This window comes from Spea bombifrons, chromosome 12 (genome assembly GCF_027358695.1).
Source record: "Spea bombifrons isolate aSpeBom1 chromosome 12, aSpeBom1.2.pri, whole genome shotgun sequence".
NCBI lineage: Eukaryota > Metazoa > Chordata > Amphibia > Anura > Pelobatidae > Spea > Spea bombifrons.
The window spans coordinates 22,386,804-22,401,938 of NC_071098.1; the positions used below are offsets into that span (position 1 = coordinate 22,386,804).

A 15,135-nucleotide genomic window follows, 5' to 3' on the forward strand; every position below is an offset into this window, starting at 1 on the left:
ATATAAACCATCATTTAGTATAAAATATATCTAAAAATGTGGGGAAAATTTTGGAAAAAAGGGAAAAGTTTTCACAGCTTCACCTAAAAAAAACCATATATATATAGTGCAAATGGGAAAAAAAGTGTATTTAGCTATTTGTCCTGTTTTTGGAAACACCTCATGTGCTTGGTATTTTCATTTATTTTGGCACTTACAGGGTTAAATATGAATGACGCGCATCGCTGTATTTACACAAGATTTTTTAAAAAATTGGTATACTGGGAGTTGCCCCCCCAATAGAGGCCAGAAAAGGAAAAACTGCTAAACAAAAGTATATCCTTTTTTTTTAAGTTGACATCCCAAAGTATTTTACGAGGGGCATTTACCACTTTTGATTAAACCATTTTAGCGCCAGTCTGTCCTAAACATTTCATTTTTTATTTTATAGGCAGCCACCTCCATAGATAAACACTGGCAGTAGAATAGGTTGTACTGTAGAGCTCAGCGGTGTGGTACTGTCAAAGGATGTCACATGTCAGTTTGTGAAATTTCTGCCCTGATAGATTTTCCCCAGTTTACTGTCAGTGGTAATATGGTAAAGTGGAAGCACCTAGGAGTAATGGCAGCCCAACGAAGCAGTAGACCACTCAGAGAATGGTAAGGAAGTATGCTGAAGCAGATAGCACTTTATTTAGGTATCTTATTTTATTTTTCATACTTCTCCCAATTGGCTGAGAGCTGGTACACAAAGAGAGCTCCTTTGATTATGTCAATCTCTGCTCTATGTAGCTGGCACACTCTTTACTCCCACCACCTCCAACATTAATTTCCCAATGAAATCCCTTAATATTCTCTCTTGGAATGTGCCAGGTCTAAACTCCCTTTTAAAACTTTGTAAGAAAACATTATATTTACATAAACATCACCCCCATGTGGTATTCAAACTGGACACAAGGGGGGAAATAACACTCTCAATGATTCTTGGGAATGTATATCAGCTCCCCATGAATCTAGGAGGGTATCTGTATTACTTAGCAAAAGGCTTTGATATACCACCTATTCCATAGTTCCTGACCCAGAGGGGAGACACATGATTACATATTTGGGTATAGGACTCTTTTGGTCAATATATATAATACTCTCCTTTTTAGTCAGTTATATGGAAAAATGTCTGAAATATCTTTTAACCAGTATGGTTTTGAGTTATAACTTAAATGTTGCTTTAGATTCCTTGGTGGATCATAGTGGACCATGGTCTTCGGTTTATACAGAAATAGCTTATAATTTAGCCCACAACACATATTGGATGCCGCACAGACAAGTCAAAGCTAACTTACCCGATACCAACAACTGTCCCCAATGCATGCAACCCAATCCAGACCTTCCTCATGGGTTGTGGGCATGCCCTAGTGTTAAAACCTTCTGGAGGAAAGTATATAGATATGTTAATAGAGGAAAGATTGGGATTTTGCCACAACAACCATACATTGTTAATCACACTGGCCACATCTATGAAATATCTATATTTCATCATTGGCTGAACCCCAAACCACCACCTATGGTGCTTTTTAGGTCTAAATTATTTTATTCTTTCTCTATGGACTGGATGGAGTGTACTAAAGCTTATGAACTTGAAACTTAGAATTGTTTTCAGCTCTGGGGACCCTATGTAAGAATGTTAGACAAAGCCATTCATCAAAAGGCTCATTGAAACTTTTCAAAATACATCATGGTATATGAGTAGCTCGACCAAATGAAACCCCCCCACCACGTGAAGCAAACAAGTAGCTCAACAAAACGACCCCTGCACATGGTGTAAATGAGTAGCTCGACCAAACGAAACCCCCATTACCCACCCACACTTGAAGGAAGCGAGTAGCTCCACTAAATGAAATCCATCCCCTCCCACACATGAAGTAAACGAGTAGCTTGACCAAACGAAACCCCTTCCCCCTTGCTCGTGGAGCAAACAAGTAACTTTTAACTAAACCCCCCTCAGCACGTGAAGCAAACGAGTAGCTCAGTGAAGCAGCTCCATGAAATGAGCTCCCCCCCCTCTCTCTCCCCCCTCTCTACCAGCACATGGAAACTAGCAGAACTGCTGCACAGCTATGGCTGAAAGAGTAGCAGTGAAGTATATGGATGTGCAGTGACAGGACACCCTAAAAATGGAACAGGATGCCCTTGGCCCCTGAGAGAGAATGAACACACTACAAAGTCTAAGGAGGTGTATATATATATATATATATATACTTATATTTACTTTGAATAACTGCGCTTGCAGGTAATCCGCACTGCCTTAGCCTAAAGGCATGCCCTGCCTTTAAATAAAGAAACACCTGCCGTGGCTTGCCTCACTTAATGTTTTTAACTCTCATCTCCATTGTAGATAGAAGTTTATATTCCCCAATCCATTCCATGGAATTTAACTTCTGCTAAAAGAAGAAGCACTCTTTGCCTGCCCTATTATCTGTGCATACTAATATCTTAATACATCTAAATCAACCCATCGGTTCACAGATGCGAGTAACAGGTTGAAAACAGGACTACATTCTACAGTGATAAATTACGGGTTGCGAATTCTTGCCAACATAATGGAAACACAGTATTTCCAGTACAAGGGGATTAATTTTGCGTCAATGCTTTATTCTGAAGAGCGATTACATTTCCTTGAAAATGACTTTCAGGTTCGTGATGATGATGTCTTCAATGTTACTTTCCCTAAATCAGGTATGGACATAAATATAATTTATTATAATATAACAATATGTAGCAAAAAAAAAAAATTTTGTAATTAGGAAATATTTATTTGTGTTTTTTTTGTATTATTTCAATAACAGATTGCGAACATCTTCATTGCCATTCATTTTTATTAATATACTTACACTTTGAGCCAGTTGTAAATATAATGAAAAAATACTTTTATATTAAAAAAAAAGTTTTTCAATCTACCGTGTGACAGCGTCACGTGACAGCACGTTATACCAGTGGGTCATAATTTGTGTAGATCAATCTATAATAGGTTTTACAAAATTAATTCACATTTATCTTTCAATTTTTTGCAACATTTTAATAAATTAGACTTTAGATTGGGTTCTGAGTTTAACAAAATCAATTGAAAAAAAAACAATTGCTGTGCCTCTCGATCTTACAGTTAGCCATATATGTTGTTCTTCTTTACAGTATGCTTGGTCATATTTAAAGTTCTTTTTCTCAAAATCTTTTTATAGGACTGGCTGAAGATAAATAATGTCTAGATAGTACATTTGTTTGTCAGAATGTTGTTGATTATGTTATATACTAACTTCTTATATCCTGTTTAGCCATTTTACAGTGCTGCGGAATATGGTTGTGCTATATAAAACAATAAATAATAAAAATAATTTGTTCTTTCATGGTAAATGGAAAACATTAATTATTTTATCCTGGACTGTCCAGAATAAAATTAAAACATTACTAATATGGGAATATAACATAGAAACATCAAAGATTAAGATGTTATACTTTTATTTCCTGACTTAAAAGGTGAAGCTAAGCATTTTCAAAATCCACCCTTTTAATATTAGCCTAAGTTTTATTACTAAATGGGCACTCCCTTCTATTCACAATGCCATACTTCAAAGTATATTAGATGAAAAGGTTAAGGAGGCTTAAAAGCAATATTCTTTAATGCTTTCTTTGTTCTTTATTTTGTTCTTTATTACATAACACGGACTGTGGCAAGAGCGTTTGTTCGCACTCCCATATGTATTTCTGTGTGTTTGCGTGCCATTTAAGCCTTTCACTAGAGTCCTGGACACAAGTGTTTTTAATATAGCACATGTTTTATTATGCAGAAATTATGGATGGCATGTCTACCTCATCAATTCTTGCGGTAATGGTGTAGGTTTGTCATTAAGGCTATGATTGATCTTGCTTGAACATTAGAGTAAAGTGAAAATCTGGCCTATGCCTAGATCTTTTAACATGTTCAAAATACTTAATAATTTCTATAATACAACATAAAACACATGAAAAAACACAAACTACACACACTTCATACTCACTAACATACACTCCATCCAACTTACACATCCATGCTCACACACACAATGTCACATCCATGCTCACACATACACACAATGACACATCCATGCTCACACACACTAACACAATTACACATCCTTACTAACACAATTACACATTGTGAGCTGAGATCATATAACCACACAGTTTTAGGGATGGAAATACCACACAAAGTTGTATTGCTGTAGAAGTTATAGTCCTTTTTATTAAAAGGTCTGGCAAACACAACATAAATGCAAAACAAACAAAAGAAAAGCCTTGCTCTCTGAGAACTAACAATTCAAGCTGACTCTAGTTGGACGGCTCACCCTCTGCCAACAAAAACAAAATGTAGCACAGACCTTTTCTTCTCAAGAAATATTCCTGTAAACGCTTGTGGAGATAAATGCAGTCTTACACACTGCTTGGATCCCCCCTACTGAATCCCTCACAGGAAACTTTGAAGCTGCCTCCTGCTGCTCATTGCCAACAGGTGATGACCCACCTGGGAGATCCAGAACACCCGGACTGGATTCCTTACCTCCTGGAAGTAAACTGTGGAGTGGAGCCTTGGCCCTCCCTTCTCTCCAAAATAGTTTAGAAAGGGCCCTTCCAACCTGGATTGGTGCAGTCCAGGTCGGAAGGGCCCTTTCTAAACAATTTTAAATGGTATGAGGAGACAGGATGATGGAGTTGGAGGGGTCGCACCAGGCCCCCTAGAGAGACCACTGGGACCCCTGTAGTTACGCCAGTGACCCTACAGTACATGTGATGCATAAACTAACAGTATAGAATTAATTGCTTAATAAAGTTGCTGTCTGGAAATTGAGCCTCCCCAGACCCCTCCCAATTAACCCTGCACATTTTCAGAAGCAGCTTCAGGAATAAAGCCGTGACCACCCAGGGACAAAGTGAAGGGACCAGCCCTGACCCCCCCCAGTGCATAAGAGCAATTGTGTAGCATTGACCCATTTAACTGTGGCATGCTCCTGTATCTCAGGAGGTGTTTCCAAAATCAAGACAAATACCTAAACATATTTTGGGTTGTTTTGTTCTCATTCCCATTAGCTATGTATAGTTTTTATAGGTGAAACTGTGGAAAAATTTTGCATTTCTTCATAATTTCCCCCATTTTGTAGATTTTATGCTAAATAATGGTTTATATATTTATGAATGGTTGCCAAATAAAGGCTAATTGTCCTGAGGGGGAAAAAACATGTAATTTGTGTGCTTAAACAAAATAAAATGGGATAAAATTATGATTAATTGCAAAATAACAAAAGTGCTTAAGTAAAAGTATTAAGAAAAAACAGCCTTAGTCCTTTCTCTGGTTATGGTTTACCCAAGAGTCATGTAGAAAAAATGTTAACCTGGCTTTATATTATATTATGTTATATTCTATCATATGTTAATACTAATACTAATAATAATTATAATAGCATTTACTTGTAAATCATGGAAGTAAGGGTTTATTTTTCACGAGTAATTGATGAAAGGGAAAGTCTAAGTAGCTGACAGCAGCTGCTGGAACCTGCCATCTTGAAACATATGCTTATAAAGTTGGAAACTGATAGAAACTAGTGAGTAGCCCTCCATCTAGATAAGGAGAGACTTGGATGCAGACGAGTGGGTTCTCGTAAACATAATATTTCTTCTCACCTCATATACATTATGAAACAGGCAAATACACATAGAGATAAGCACGTACAAATACCATGCACTAGAAATACAAAAACATAGATACCTATACATATATTCCCTTTAACTGTTGCATATGTTCATATACTAGTTCAGTGGATTCATTATGTCGGACTCTTTATCTAATATCGTTTACACAATTATTGTGTGCTTGGTGTTTTTCTAAAAACTTGATGGGGAGAAAGCACCATTTTTAGTTTTAATTCCAGACAAATCTATGATAATCCCAAACTTTCTTTATTTTTACACATGGTATTCTCACCCCCGGTTCTGCCACAGTCCTATTTGAAAATAAGTGTGCATATGATGGGCCTAACTTCTTTGAGTATGAAATGTAACAGTGTTTTTAACATTGTACCTTGATTTAACATCTACATTTGTTTCATTTTACACCAATAAGAATCAAGGTAAAAAAATGTATGCCAGAAATGCAGGTTGTAGATTTGGATTAGATTATTGAATTATTTGAATGACACCTGCACGCTTCTGGTAATGCATCCATTTGCATCCAATAGTTCTTTGTATTACTGTGTTCTTTTCATTTTGTTCGAAGGAACCCATTGGATGGTAGAGATCCTGAGCCTTATACGTTCCAATGGCGACCCATCTTGGTGCCAAAAAGTACCTAACTGGGAAAGAATACCCTGGCTTGAGATTAGTGGTTATGCTGGCCAATTTGCTGATCATCAAACATCCCCTCGTTATTTCTCCTCTCATTTACCCATTCAGTTTTTTCCAAAATCTTTTTTTACTTCCAAAGCAAAGGTAAGAATATTTCTGGATTTACAATTTGGTATTATTGGAACTATCATTACATTATGTTTAATATTAACGGTTTTCATAATTTGAACATCCACCTACAACTTTATATAGATAATATTACCATCCATGTTAAACATACTTCCTTATTGCAATAAGGAAATATACTATATATTGCACTTGCTTTATACATGTTAGCTTAAATCATATACACCGATACGCCATAACATTATGACCACTGACAGGATAGAATGGTATCAGAACATGAAGTGCATCGCAGTTTGTTGAGTATGGGGCTGCGTTGACGCAGTCCATTCAGGGTGCCCATGCTGACCCCTGTCCACTGCCAAAAGCTCCTACAATGGGCACATGAGCATAAGAACTGGACCACTGAGCAATGGAAGAAGGCAGTCTGGTCTTATGAATCACGTTTTATTTTACATCACGTGGATGGCCTGGTACACGTGCGCCGCTTTCCTGGAGAACACATGGCACCAGGATGCACTATGGGAAGAAGGCAAGCCATCGGAGGCAGTGTGATGCTTTCGGCAATGTTCTGCTGGGAAACCTTGGGTCCTGCCATTCATGTGGATGTTGATTTGATACGTACCACCTACCTAAGCATTGTTACAGACCATGTACACCCTTTCATAAACATGGTATTCCCTGATGGCATTTGGCCTCTTTCAGCAGAAGAATGCACTCTGCCACAAAGCAACTTTAGTCATTGTCTGGAGTTAAATTGAAGTGAACTCTCCCTAAGTGGATAATGTAAGAGTGTAGAATCAGTAGCGTACCTAGCAGGGGGCGGGGGGCGGTCCACCCCGGGTGCCGCTCGTCAGGGGGGTGCCACGGGCTAGGGTGACCACATGTCCCGGATCCCTGGCAGCCTTGTCACTTTTTTTTTTTTTTACATGGAGGAGAGAGAGAGGGGCACCTAGCAGCCGCTCGGCGCCCCTCAGTCTCCTTCGCGAGGCCTCTAACTCCGTTGCGGTGCCGGCATGTCATGCTGAGCGCCGAAATATGACGTCATATTTCGGCGCTCAGCAGTGAAGCAGCGCAGCGGCAGAGCAGGAAGCAGCGGCAGAGCAGGAAGACGGAGGCGCCGTGCTCCCACCGCAGGACTTCTGGATGGTAATTCCAAAACCTTTAACTACAAAGGGGGAGGGTAGATAGTGAGAAGGGAGGGGGTAGACAGTGAGAAGGGAGGGGGTAGATAGCGAGAAAGGAGGCAGAGGGGGGTAGATAGTGAGAAGGGAGGGAGGGGGTAGATAGAGGAGAGGGGGTAGATAGTGAGAAGGGAGGTGGAGGGTGTAGATAGTGAGAAGGGAGGTGGAGGGGGGTAGATAGTGAGAAGGGAGGGGGTATATAGTGAGAAGGGAGGGAGAGGGGGGTAGCTAGTTAGAGGTGGGTGATAGAGGAGAGGGAGGGGGTAGATAGTGAGAAGGGAGGGGATCGATAGTGAGAAGGGAGGGGGATAGATAGTGAGAAGGGAGGGGGTAGATAGTGAGAAGGGAGGGAGAGGGGGTAGATAGTGAGAAGGGGTAGAAAAGGGGGAAGGTAGATAGTGAGAGAATGAATGAATGTGTGGATGAATTGTCTGAATGAGGGGGATAATGAATGAGTTAATGCATTAATGAATGTGTAAATATGTGTGAATGAGAGAGAATAAATGATTGTGTGAATTAATTATGTGAATGACAGTGTGAATTATTGAGTGACTGTTAAAGTGTTTGTGTGTATGATAGATATATAATTGATTTGTGGAAAGGCAAAGATGGCACAAGCAGGATGTTTGAGCCTTGGGGACCAAGATGACACAGGCAGGGTGTTTATGGGACAAAGATGGCACAGGCCGGGCTGTTTGGGGACAAAGTTGACTTGAGCTGGGCTGTTTGGGGACAAAGATGGTAAATCCTATGTGTGTAATCTGGGTGCTGGTCAGGTTCTATGTGGGCAGTGTGGATGCCAGAGCTGGCTTTGGGTTGTGCAACCTATCATCTATGCCTGTAGTTTTATCTCTTGCTATGTTTCCATACATTATTATTGTATACCTGCAAATACGGGATTTGTATGTCTGATTCTATGCCTCCAGTGCTGAGTTCACATGTGAACAATAATAATAACAATTATTATTGATTGCTAACAGCAATCACACTCTTATCATGCCAAGTCAGCTAGTACATGCTGGAATCTGGGTATGCCTGGGCATGATAGGAGTGTGATTGCTGTTAACAATTATATACACATTTATTTATATATATATATATATATATATATATTAATATTGTTATTGTTTTTTTTTTGTCCTATTTTGCTGTGTTACTTACTTATATAAGATATTTTTTTTAAGGTGTGGGGTCATATTTGGTTTCAGACAGGTAAATGCTGCATTTTCGGTTTCAGTCCAGAATTTTCGTTTCGGTACATCCCTAAGCCAGACAATGAAGTGGTAGGCCTACACCACATCAATGTTTGGCTTAGTATATAGTAGTAGTGATAGGAGTTATGCTGCACTATTATCAGTGTCTGGCTCAATGTATAGTAATAGGGATTACGCTGTACCACCGTCAATGTCTGCCTCAGTATATAGTGTTAGGTTTAATGCTGTACCACCGTCAATGTCTGCCTCAGTATATAGTGGTAGGTGTTATGCTGTACCACCATCAATGTCTGCCTCAGTATATAATGATAACCAGCATGCACACAGCATCTGCTGCACACAAAATGTGTTTACATTTCCATCCTAATTGTGATGATCACTAGACAAAGGAGCAAAAGCTTTGAGAGAGTGCCGACCATGTAACCCTTCTTTTATGAATTGCTGGATTGTGACACGGTGCAAGCAGACCTTAACGGGAGGCGACACAACCCCTTTATATTTATTCTTAGAAGCAGAAGGCAAAACATTTAACTTGCTATTATGGGATAGTGGTATGTATGTTCATTTCAATAAATATATGAAGAGATTTGATCAATTTTTATACCAGTAGTAATAGTAGTAATTAGTCCCAATCCTAGGGTCTGCAAGGGCCACCTATATAAGAGATGTTGATTTTGTGCCCTCTGAGGCAGATGTATGGGGCACACTGCATCACAAGAGGACATAACTATTCTAGATCTGTGCTAGAAATAGCTCAGATGTCAATGCTTACACCTCTGATTACGATTGAAGACCACCCTCTACAAGGTTATGCAAGGTAGGGCTAAGAATAGGAAGTACCCAAGCCAGAAGCTGGCTCAGATCTGATCTTTCAGACCACTCCTAGGACAGCACTCTCCATCACTGTTTTTTTAAAAAAAAATATTATTATTTTTATAAGACGATACAACATATTTGAATATACAAAAAAAAGACTTTGTTTTTGTAGTATAAAACGTTGTTCGCTCTATAAGAAAGATGGCCATTCTCCATCACTGTTTTTGTGATACCATGCAAGGATGTACTCCAGCTTAGACTGACAAGATGTAGACCCCTTGTGAATTGCTGCACTTTTAGTAAAGATGGCAAAGGAGAACATGATGGAGATCTCTTCTGAAAGAGGCACAAATCTCTACTCCTTTGTGGTTTGGTAAACTGGAAGGGTTGTTTTAAAATTGCACCGCCTTTGGCCAATTCTGTGGAAAAGTTGTTTGCAAAAAACAAATGGGAACATGGGTATATAAAATATTTCCAATATTATTTAAATGTAAATTTCTCTTTTGCCTGCAGATCATATACACAGCACGGAATCCCAAAGATGTACTGGTGTCCCTCTACAATTTTGCTCTTATGTCCACAGTGATTAAAACACCTCATAGCTTTGATGAACTAATCGAGGACTTTCTGAATGGCACAGGTATGTATGGAGCTGAAATTATTAATTATTTTATTAGGTAATTTGTAGCTTTTAACATTTTTTACTTGACAAGCATGTTCTTGGCAATATTTTGTTCTGGTCTAAAAATCAAGCTCATTTATGTGCCCAGTGCTCAATTACAAACATCTATATTTTTCTTTTTTAATCATCTACATAAAAGAGGTATAATCCATGTCACTGAAATGTCTACTTCAAATTTAAAATTAATCAAATACATAATCGGCGGACAGAGAATGTAGCCCCACTGCACTCCACCTTTAACTATGAAAGCAAAATAGGACGCGTTTTATGCAGGGGATCCGTGTCTTAAAGGGTATATAGTGTATATACAGTGCTATAGTATAAATGGGCCGGTTGAAGATAGCATATATCTCCCCTGTAACTGGCTCATTGAGCAGAAAGATACTGGGGGTCCTGATCACCTATGTAGACTCCGACGACGAGGGGGTGGCTGGGGATGCTGCGCTAGGTCGGGCCTAGGGCAGTGCAGAAGTTAAATCCTTCCACCCACAAACTTAAAATCATGCCTAGAATTTAGTTCTGGTAATCTTTTTTTAATATGCTACTGGTTGATCTAGCATGTGTGCGAAATGTGTTTATGCCTTCTGTTTTTCAAAGCTAACTAGCTGAATTGCAAGATATTTTTGAACTTATCACGCTGTATAGCTGAGAGGCCCAGTATTGGCTTGAGCAGAATGACTAGCTTGGCCTGGCACAGTGAATGAGTGCGAGCCAGAAGCGAGCCAACTTATAATACTTTCTCCTTAAGGATTTTGGTTTTAGCACTCATAGACTTTCTTTCAAGTCGTCCAGCTCAATGCATGCAGCTTAAGGCGAGTCTGGTATCTGACAGCGCCAAGGGCTAGTTCATCAGCTTCAAAACAGTGGTTTTCTTAGAAAATGTCAAGGCAATAACTTACTGGGGCTCACCTGCCTATAATTTATTTATGTGTACTCCTTTCAGTGCCATTTGGTTCCTGGTTTGATCACATCAAGGGCTGGATGCAGATGAAAGACAGAAATAATTTTTTGTTTATCACTTTTGAAGAGTTGAAAAAGGTAATCAGCAAACAGTATTTCCCTTGAGCAAATTGAGTGGTGTTTCATTTTAAAAATGCCACTTGATGACTTTACTTGTGGCAGCACACATGTATAGACATTAATCTTTTAAATGCTAGCTACATTCCCTGTACATAATTGGAAAACTGCAGGGCAGAAATTTCATGAACTGACTTAATTTTGGCAAAGCTGGCATCCTATGACAGCACCACATTTAAAGTCACTGAGCTCTTCTGTCTACTACCCATTCTACTGCCATTGTTTGTGTATGTAGATGGCTGTCCATGTTCTTGATTTTATATAGATTTTATCAATTGGTGTGGTTGAAAGACCTAAAATCAATAATTAGGAGGGATGTCCACATACGTTTGGTCATATAGTGTATCATAATAATATCATAATATCTCCATAATATCTCCATGTGTTGAAGTGAAATGCTGTCTATACATTTTAGGATCATAGAGGCACAGTAATGAAAATCTGTAAGTTCCTTGGGAAGGAGTTGGACGAAGAAGCTCTAGACTTAGTAGTGGAACATTCCAGCTTTAAGATGATGAAAGACAACAGCATGTCCAATCACAGCCAAGCTCCAGAATTCTTCATTGACAAGAACAGTAATTTCCTGAGAAAGGGTAATGTGGAGCAGCAGTAAATACAGTAGATAAGCATTCATTCTGACTGCTAGATTCCATTGTAATTGGGTAACACAATCATTGCTGTTTGCATGGGTTAGGTTCCTTGAAAACTGAATACAGAATTTGTTATTATAGAACCATTGATACTACAGAAAAAAGGAGGTTATGTTTCTGCGGGACCCGGCTCAACCTACACCCTTGCTACTTATCAACTTAAAATTTGAAGTACCCTTTCTGTAAAACCAGAGTATTTATTATACAATACGTTTTATAAATGTATTTTACACATTGAGTAAGTAAGTGAAAAGGGGTGATCAGGCACTACAGAAGAAAATTAGGTGTGGGTAATTAAATACAGCTCACTTAACCAAGTAGAAACACCCCTATCTACTTTAAAAAAAAATATATATATAAAGAGTGAAAGGAGCATGTATTACCAAATTAACAAATAGTGCTCTCTATTTACAATTTTACAATTTTAAAAGCAATGCAATGCTCTGATGTTTAAACAGCTCTGTCAATGAAGATCTTGCTGTGGTAATTTGCAGATCGTAAAAGAAAAACAGCGTAACTCAATATTCACATAAAAAAACAAAGAAAACAGAAAACAAATGATCGTTGAATTCATAGATTTTTATTACTGTTACTGTTTTCTGGGGGGTTTTTTGTGGTTACATTGCAACTATCACTACGCATTCAATCATCCACACTCAAACACAATATATAACATATGTACTTTATCACTCAGCACAGCCTTCTTTGCATACTCGCCAACACAAGTGCAATAAGCTTGGAGCCCTTTATTCCATCTAGAATGGAGCACGCAAATAGCGAGGACTTGTTGTACAGTTATACAGTTCTAATTATTAAATATGGTTGAAGATTATACGATCAGCAGTGATATATTTGAGAAATGTTCTCTAGCTTTGCATATAATATTGTAAGTACCGGCTGTGAAGGAGTTCTAGAAGAAAAACAAGAGTGAATGCTAATGCGTATTCATGTCCAGCCATTCTGTATTCTTGATTGTGGGCCTTGGCTGATGTTAAAAACGGGTTTCCCCAACACTTGTTGCACTAAACTAAGCAAAGTGAACTCTTTTGATAACATCTGACATAATACATTGCATTTAATTGCATGAACACGTGTCTGGTGTTATCAAGTCCTTGTGATTACACCTCAGCTCTGCCGGGAGTGTTATATATTGTAGTAGTTTTTTCTTATTTGTTTATAGCTATACAATACAGACACATTTTTCTTCTTTTTTTCAGGAATTAGTGGAGACTGGCGAAAATGTTTAACAGAAGCCCAAAAAGAAAATGTTGACAAACTTTACAAGGAGAAAATGGAAGGCTTTAATATGAAATTTGTCTGGGACGAGCTTTAAAACACTTTGAAAAACCCTCATAAGTTATAAGCAGAACAATTTTAATAAATATTAGGTTTGGGTGTTGTACTTTATTTTGCTGTTTTTGGTCCAATGTCTCCTTCCTTTCTTAAGTACTAACGATAGAAAATATAACTTGCAATGTATGTGCAATTTTAATATGAGCATTCACAAGTAGCTGTTTTATCTGAAATTACCTTAACTTTGGTGACTTCCCTTGTAAATAATAATAACAATGATAATAATATAGGAAAAGTGTCACCTACACAGCTCAAGTACATTTTTGACAACTATATACTCCATTTTTGATTTGCAATTAATACATGAAACAATAACCACCAGAACTGCTTGAAAAACGAGTTAATAGTGCCACCACCAGTTGTATACAAGTAATGTAGGTTTTATATATCTATATAGCAGTACACAAGATTTGCTAAAAAAAAAATTGTAATCAAAATTACAACATATAGAAAGAGAGCCTCATTTATCATAACACCACACCTAAATACTCTAGATTACAACACCAATAAGAAAACAGGAAAGCAAAGTGCAACAAGGATGCAACAAAGTGCCATCAGGATCCACAGGGGACATTTTTTTGTGTATTACATAAAAAGTACAGGTATCAGGAAAATATTTAATTAAAGCCATAAATCTTGTAGAATATTCATCCAGATAAAGGTAATTTTAGTATATATTTAGTATAAGAGAATGACTACACAGACAAAATAGTTGCAAAACAGAAACAGGAAATTCTCTTTCTTTTTTCCTAAGAACCAGAGATACCAACCAGTGGTGTAACTACAGGGGTCGCAACTGCGATGGGGCTTGTCCCTTTAGGGGGCCTGGGCGACCCTTGTGACCACTTGTTCTGGTCTCCTTGTGTCCGTTCAAAACTGTACAGATAGGGCCCTTCCAACCTGGTACGGGGAGACAGGAATGCAGCACAGCCACCTTACATCACAGGACCCTGCGGTAAATACACATACATTAGTGTATGAGAGCATGGATGTCTATGTATATGTGTGTCTGAGCATTGATGTCTGCATAAATGTGGATGAGCATGAATGTCTGTGTTAGTGCTTGTGTGTGAGCATGTATGTATATAAGTGTTTGTGTGTAAGTGATCTGAGAGGGAGTATGTGTTAGCATGTGTAAATTTGTGTAAATGTGTTTACATGTGTGTGCCAGAATGTAGTGAATGGGCAATGGCACAGATAAGCTGTTTGGTAAAGTTGGGGTTCCCCAGGGCAATTTTCCCAACGGGGTCCTGTGGTTTCCAATTACACCCCTGATACCAACACAAGATGGATAAATGAGAAAATAACGTAGCAGACACAGTATCAATATGCTGCCAGCTGCTGACCAGTCTGGCTTTGAAGTTAGTCAATACTCAAAGTCTTCAAGATAACTCGGATAGTGAATGATCCTTTTTGGAAGCTCCAAGCTAGGAGTGACTTAAATGGGAACAGCACCTGGCCTTCTTAAACCATCTTGCATTATGTCAGATGAAATTCCAACTTCCAATGCATTCCAACTTTTTATTAGTTTCACAAGTTAATAAATCATTATTTGTTTCTTTCACTTCTTTTATCTTGTTTCCCTTTTCTTGCTAGCTTGTTAGTTCTAGAAATCTATATAAATCCGATACCTGTTTTCCTTTTTGTTTCCAGAGCCAAATTTCATCAAAGCCTTGTATGGGATCCGAAAC

At 38.4% G+C, this 15,135-nt stretch overlaps 1 protein-coding gene across 2 annotated transcripts; it reads left to right on the forward strand.

Annotated features, from left to right (window-relative positions):
* Positions 1–581: 581 nt before the first annotated feature.
* On the forward strand, positions 582–13,583 carry LOC128470689 (sulfotransferase 2B1-like). 2 transcript variants are annotated; one of them, XM_053452595.1, is made up of 6 exons: positions 582–677; positions 6,278–6,489; positions 10,196–10,322; positions 11,308–11,402; positions 11,857–12,034; positions 13,309–13,583. In XM_053452595.1, exons 1-6 carry the CDS (start codon positions 650–652, stop codon positions 13,422–13,424), a joined length of 756 nt encoding a protein of 251 aa, XP_053308570.1. In that variant the 5' UTR covers positions 582–649; the 3' UTR covers positions 13,425–13,583. The 2 variants fall into 2 exon arrangements, with proteins under 2 accessions (XP_053308570.1, XP_053308569.1); XM_053452594.1 differs by lacking the exon at positions 582–677 and adding an exon at positions 2,384–2,712.
* Positions 13,584–15,135: the final 1,552 nt, after the last annotated feature.

Excerpts from the sequence above, each read along its gene's own strand:
- LOC128470689 (XM_053452594.1), top strand. The coding sequence starts at position 2,577 with ATGGAAACACAGTATTTCCAGTACAAGGGGATTAATTTTGCGTCAATG. Across the intron at positions 6,490-10,195 it reads TTTTTACTTCCAAAGCAAAG|ATCATATACACAGCACGGAA; the intron begins GTAAGAATATTT and ends TTTTGCCTGCAG. Across the intron at positions 12,035-13,308 it reads CAGTAATTTCCTGAGAAAGG|GAATTAGTGGAGACTGGCGA; the intron begins GTAATGTGGAGC and ends TCTTTTTTTCAG.